The sequence below is a fragment of the Alexandromys fortis genome, unplaced genomic scaffold (genome assembly GCF_014885135.2).
Source record: "Alexandromys fortis isolate MF-2015 unplaced genomic scaffold, M_Fortis_MF-2015_v1.1 scaffold_57, whole genome shotgun sequence".
In the NCBI taxonomy this organism is placed as follows: Eukaryota; Metazoa; Chordata; class Mammalia; order Rodentia; family Cricetidae; genus Alexandromys; species Alexandromys fortis.
The window spans coordinates 10,605,558-10,611,830 of record NW_026067941.1 but is presented as its reverse complement, the minus strand read 5'-3'; the positions used below and the strand labels follow the sequence as shown (position 1 = coordinate 10,611,830).

The window sequence follows — 6,273 nt, the reverse complement described above, 5'->3', positions numbered from 1 at the left end:
CTATCTATCATCTATCTATCTATCTATCTATCTATCTATCTATCTATCTATCTATCATCTATGTATCTATTATGTATGTATGTATGTATCTATCATCAATCTATCTATCTATCTATCTATCTATCTATCTATCTATCTATCTATCTATCTATCTATCTATCATCTACCTATCTTTCATCGTTTCCTGGCAGTCATGAGGTTGGGTATGAGGGGGATATGGGATGGCGGAGAAAGGAGAAAGTGGTGTGTGAATGTGAGAAAGTGGATAAGAATCTGGGTGGGTTTGTGCATGTTTCAGCTGTAGACTCCCTTTCCCCAATATTGCTTATGTTTGTTTCCACTCTCAGTGCTACTATATCAAGTTCTCTGTGTACTTTCTGTGACCTGCATCCCTTTCTCCCCTAGGCAATGGCTGAAGGAAAGGGAATAAGGGTTCTGGAATGTGTGGCATATATTTTGGAAGCATGGCTGTTAAGCAGCACTGTGTCCTTGAGAGAGAATTTATTGGCCCAGGAAACAGAGTGTGGAAGTGCCGTCTGTCGTCATCACTTCCAATTGTGAGCATCCTGGAAGGTTAGGTATGTACATAAAGTATTTACAGTAAAGCCAGACTGTTATCCCAAAGCTTTGCCGATGTATATTCTCCCCCAGTTGTGTTTCATGTTTCTGATATGCCTTTGTTTCACACTCACATTTGCCATTGCTCAGCTCCTCAAAGTTTACTTTTGGCAGGAAAGTCAAAGTCACAATACCCAAGATACCTGGGCTTCCAAATGCACCATGAGCTGTGAGTCGTTTTCTGGCCAGTAGTGGAAAAGAAGAAAAGTACAGGTCAGCTCGTCAGAGGGACAGCTGGATGGAGTTGAACTGTGATGGTGGAATAACCTGAAACCTTTTGTTAGTTCTGCTTTGAGATTTCAGTGTTACTCTGGGAACAGTTGCTCATTCTGACTTTGGGCATGCTCTCTTTATGCCAAGTGGTGAGACCCAGTATTTTTTTTACTCACTAGGATTTGAATGCTTAATTCATCATTTTGTGTGTGTGTGTGTGTGTGTGTGTGTGTGTGTGTGTGTGCGCGTGTGTGTGTATGTATGTATGTGTGTGTCCTTGGAAAACAGTATTAAAGAAACCTTTGACTATTTGGGCAGATAAATCAATCATTTTTGGAACAATACAGATAGTTCAATGCGAAGTTGCAGAAGTTTATTTTTACATAGCTGTTTGAACACAGAGTTCATTTCACCTTCTTTTATTTTACTGCATATATACACACACGAAAGGAAAACTTTTCCCATTGGGAAGTTTGGGGACCATGATCAATGAAAGACCTTCCAGTTTACGGTGTTACATGGATTTCTTGAATAATATTCCCCTGGTAGGTGGTTACTCGATGTATTCTCTCACCTTCAGGACATATGCCCTTAGCTGGCACAACTTCTGCCCTTGCTTGTAGGAAAGTGCTTTCTACAGAAAGAAAAGCAGATCTGTTACCTCATGAACTCCACATAGCTTCATCCCCACCCCTCCCTGCTTAACGTACTTTCTATACACATGGTACAGTAGCTGTTTGAACTTCCTTCCCTTAGTTTTGGCTCTTTCTGTCCTCTCATATCCCGTCAACTTGGTATCTCGTCAGTATTGCATGTACTTTCCCCTTTTCTGCCTGCTGTCACGTTGATTCTTTTATTTATTTATTTTTGAATACTCTGATACATCCTGACCTTCACCACTTTCTGACCTTCATGAGCAGGGAGGAAATGTTCCCACTTACCAGAGACTTGGATTTTCCAGAAGAAGTCGTCTGTGGCACATATGCAAGCCGTGTATGTTGCCTGAGTACTAAGGTACGTGATGTATGAATTGTCCTTAGTACTGGCTCTTACCTGAAGCAAGGTGAGTGGGGGAAGGGTTAAAGAGTGTCAAAACAGAGACGGCAGCATGAGGTTGACCATGAAGCAAAATAAGCATTCCTAGGGCAGTATATGCATGGACTACCAAGTGTTTCTTCTTCACTATCAGGATATGCTTGAGACTTAGCAAGTTCTCTGTTGTTTATGTGTCAAGTTCAACTTTAGCCTCTTCTGAGTGTAAGAAAGAAAGCTACTGATGTTTTCTCTGGCATAGTGAATGATTGAAGTTTAAATGTGTTTGTACACGTTGTCTATTGCATTTTCCATCTAATGGAGTGGAACTGTGTGTGAGTGACTGTGTGTGTGTGTGTGTGTGATTGAGTGCGTGTATCTGGGTTTTGTTTAGCTCATCAGCTGGTTTAGGGTAGGTTTATTAAGACCTTTATTTTAGAAATAAAAGGGCCAAATAATATTGTTGCATTGTGTTGAGGGCATTAGTTCTTTTTCACCTGCCTGAGGCTGAGGATCTCTAAATCCTAGTCAAAGAAAATGGGGCAAACCTCCCCAGAAACAAGAGGTGTTAAAGCAGGAGCCATAGGTTCTCTACTCTGGTGTATAACAAAGACTGGCAAACAAATGGAGTTTATAATCCCAGCTCTCTGACTTTTGTGTTCCCGTTTTGTGACAGAGTTCCTGTCACACTGATTTTTTTTCTATCACTGGGAAATGATAGTACCGATACCTGGATCCCTTGCATGAGGTCATGAATCTTTGTACTATCTTAATGAAGAATACCATTTTTAACTTAAAATAACATGTTCATTGCACAAAGAGAAAATGTCCCAGGTTAAAAATTCTTGTCTGATTACGTTAGAATTCTTTTTTCTTTCATCCAAAAGATATAAAACTTTTAATCAATGGTTATATAAAATGAATGACTTTTTGTACTTGACTTAATCCATCTTCTGTGCTCAAAAGTAAGTACAGACAATCAGCATATTTGCCCAATTCCAGATCAAATAGCATTTCTAGCACTTAATTTTTAATCCGGGTAACTACCAGGGACTTTTAACCTGTATTTCTATTATGGGTTTTGGTATAACTAAAAGTTTCCTTTCTCTTTTTGAAATAATTTTTAGTTCAGTTTTTTTTTTTAAAAATTACATATATATTGTGTGTATATATGTGTGTTGTGTGAGCATATGTGCATGTGGTGTGTATGTGTGTGTGTCTGGTGTTCACAAACACCAGAAGATGGTGTTAGATGCCTTAGAACAAGACCCATCTGGGGTCCTCCAAAAAAGCAGCAAATGAACCATATCCCCTGCCCTTGAACTTTTTCTAAAAGACCAAGGAGAATGTTAAGGAATTGTTAAAGACAGTGAGAAGAAGGTGAACATTTTGGAACACTTGAAGAAAAAAGTAGACCCAAGAATGAAGGTGGAGACATTGTGTGTCTGTGCATATTGGGTGTAAATAGGCCCTCACCCTGAGGGACAGCATAGTCCCTTTTCTCCTATAGTTCCCCTTCCTTCCAAAGTATATTGATCTTCATCTTGTTGACTCTCCACCATTGCTGTATGATGTGGAGTCAGGAGAGAGGAGGCAGGGGCATAAGACCAATAGTGTTCCTGTTCACTGCCACTCCTGTTTGTCTTTGTCTCACTGTGATCTTCCTTGATTTGTAGGTTTCCAATTGTTTTTCCTTTTTCCTAAATTTTCCTCTTGTTTTCTTGTGAAGACCTTTATCCCACAGCTAAATTCCCCACTCACCAATCTCAATTGCCAACTTATTACTTTACTTTAGGAATTTCTAACACATACATTTCTAACACAATCTCTCTGAGTTTCAAATCTACATATACAGAAATATTCAAAGGGCAGCATTTAGCACAATATTAACTCACTGAAACTCCTTTACTATATAATACTTTTTTGTGCTAACTCTCAATTATTCACTTACCGCCATACATTTATTTTCATTGTTTGTAATTGTGAGTCTCACTTCAAATTGATTTGCTTTTCTCATTGGAGAAATTTTCATGTTTAGTGAAAGTAGATTGCGCCTGTAAGAGCAGAAAATATAGAAACAAAGAATCACATTAAAGTCCAATACTCAGGTGTCCTTTTCTGGACAGGCAGAGAGAACCCGCAGGACAAACTGTTTGCGAGACACCTGTAAAGATTAACATTTTACTCTGTAAGGCTTCTCTGTATCTGACTTTTCTCAAAGTATTCCATGTTTCTAGCCAACACACGTATCTAACAGGATGAGATGAATGGAGGCCAGAAAAAAAAAGTTACAGTCCTTGACACCCTCTTGAATGTGGATGCCAGGGCTGGCCAAGCTTCTTTCTCTTTGTCTGTTCCTAATTATCATTCCACGGTGGAACTTTACAGTTTCACAGTTTACCTCAGTGCACTCATGTTTCCTTTTCTTTATACAGTTGTCTGAAACTCCCTAAATCTCTCTACCTTCCAAAAGCTGAAGTAGCAGAAGGATTCGAAACTTTCAGGCTCTCTTTATTCAATCATATAGATCAACCCATCTTCATAGTAACAAGTGATGTGCCTCACCATTTTCCTTCGACTTGCTGCTGCTTAGGTGTGAAGTAGGGAGCATGCACAGTTCTAATTGACGAAATTTCAATTTGCAACTCAAATGCCCTTGGCCTCATTTCCTATGTTGCCCAGTGCTCTGCATTCCTTAGCAGGTAAATATCACCACCTAAACCAACATTGATTCATTACCATATGGTAGAGTCTTTTTTCACATATGAGTCTGTGTACTGTTAGTGGATTCTGATTCCTTTCTGTAATTAAAGGCTTCCTCTTGTCAAAAGGGTTAGGAGCCTTTGTATACATTTTCTCCTTATAGGAATTAGAATCTGGTACTTCTTTCCCCTTTGGTCACAGAGTTAGATAATATAGAAACCTTGTGGTAGTATAGAAGGTGTATAACTGGTATATAAGAGGGGTATACAATCAAGTTTCTGCAGCTTTTTCTTTTGTTTAAACAAACTTGATTCAGTTGTGGTCAAAAGCACCCTGCATATTGGAGTTGATGAAGATGTTGACTTTTACTGTACAATTTAGATGATTGTTCTGTGAGTAATTGATTCGTTTTGTTTTTGTTGTTATTTGAGTCAAGACATCCACTCTGCCACCAGGGGAGTCTTGAAAGTGCATTCCTTTGTATCTATATACCAGGTTTAAAATTAGAGATGAAATATACCCTATTCATAGCTTTTCCCCAAAATACAGTCAAGGCACACCTCTCTGCCCATACTTCTCATGGTGATTAAATTGAGGAGACTGTAAACCTAGGCAGAAAAATCAGTTTGAACAGAAACTTTTGTTACCTAGTCATTTGGTATAAGCAATAGGCTTGTGAAGATACAAAACGCGTCAGAGTTTAGAAAAGTGGAACTCAGCCACAAATAGTGAGTGAGAATCCAATATGTGTCCCCACCAAGTAGGAACATAGCTCTAGGAAGGTGGTATGAAAAAGGAGGTGCCTTACCAAATGATCTGGCCATGGGCAGTCTCCAGAATTAAGCACACAATCAGGAGAAGCATAACAGCCCTGGGCTGGTAGAGAACTTGAAGAGAAGGCATGCTGCAAGAGTTGACACTCCTGAGTCTTGACTATCTGGAACCTAGATCTCTCCTTTTATTTATAGCAGGAACACAATGAAACAGATGGGCAGCTCCACCCAGATAAATTTGTCATATGTCGGGAACCCCTTCAATTGTGACCTTTTTTATTCTTCAGAAACAAAGGTCAGTATTCAGTAGGAACTTCAAATTAGATTGTAGTGAATAAGATATGAGTTTTTTCTGCCTGTATGTGAATAGAATGTTCTTAGATTAGGATGGATCCAGTTCCAGTTTCTGTAAATAAGATTTGTTCTTTTTTATCCTTTGCTTTCTAACCTGCTCTTACTATGAAGATATGTAAATTTTAAACATTTCTTTTTGTCTTCTAGATACCATAAAATTTCATATTCCTGGTAACTCAGACTACCCCAACTGAAATTTTTTTTTATACTTGAGCTATGACTCAGCATTTTCTTATTCTCAATTCCCCTTACATGTGTCCTTAAGTATAATAATGGGTCTAGAGAACTACACCCAAATTCTTTAAATGACTGTTTATAAATGCTTGTTTACATTTAAAAGGGGATAGGCTATAGAGATTTTCATTGGTAAAAATCTTGGTTTATTGATACAAATTTAAGGTCAGTTTTGTTATATGTATATTTCTGCTCTTGATTAAGGTATTGTGTTTGTGCAGATCATTTAAAAATGTAATGTATAATTAAGAAATACAGGTTAATAGATAATCCTCTATAGTAGTCAATCTTATAGTCATGTTAGTTAGGTTTTATATATATAAATTTTCAAATCTTTCAGAGACCT

At 38.2% G+C, this 6,273-nt stretch overlaps 1 protein-coding gene across 1 annotated transcript; it reads right to left on the bottom strand.

Moving 5' to 3' along the window:
- Positions 1 to 1,337: 1,337 nt before the first annotated feature.
- On the bottom strand, positions 1,338 to 5,469 carry LOC126505244 (prolactin-inducible protein homolog). The gene is made up of 4 exons (XM_050148009.1): positions 5,375 to 5,469; positions 3,815 to 3,917; positions 1,769 to 1,884; positions 1,338 to 1,461 (listed from the first exon to the last, which is right to left on the bottom strand). The coding sequence occupies exons 1-4, from the start codon at positions 5,467 to 5,469 to the stop codon at positions 1,338 to 1,340; spliced, it is 438 nt and encodes a 145-aa protein (XP_050003966.1).
- Between the last annotated feature and the right edge of the window lie 804 nt (positions 5,470 to 6,273).

Excerpts from the sequence above, each read along its gene's own strand:
- LOC126505244 (XM_050148009.1), bottom strand. The coding sequence starts at position 5,469 with ATGCCTTCTCTTCAAGTTCTCTACCAGCCCAGGGCTGTTATGCTTCTC. Across the intron at positions 3,918-5,374 it reads GCCCATGGCCAGATCATTTG|GCGCAATCTACTTTCACTAA; the intron begins GTAAGGCACCTC and ends CTGCTCTTACAG. Across the intron at positions 1,462-1,768 it reads AAAATCCAAGTCTCTGGTAA|CACTTTCCTACAAGCAAGGG; the intron begins GTGGGAACATTT and ends TTCTGTAGAAAG.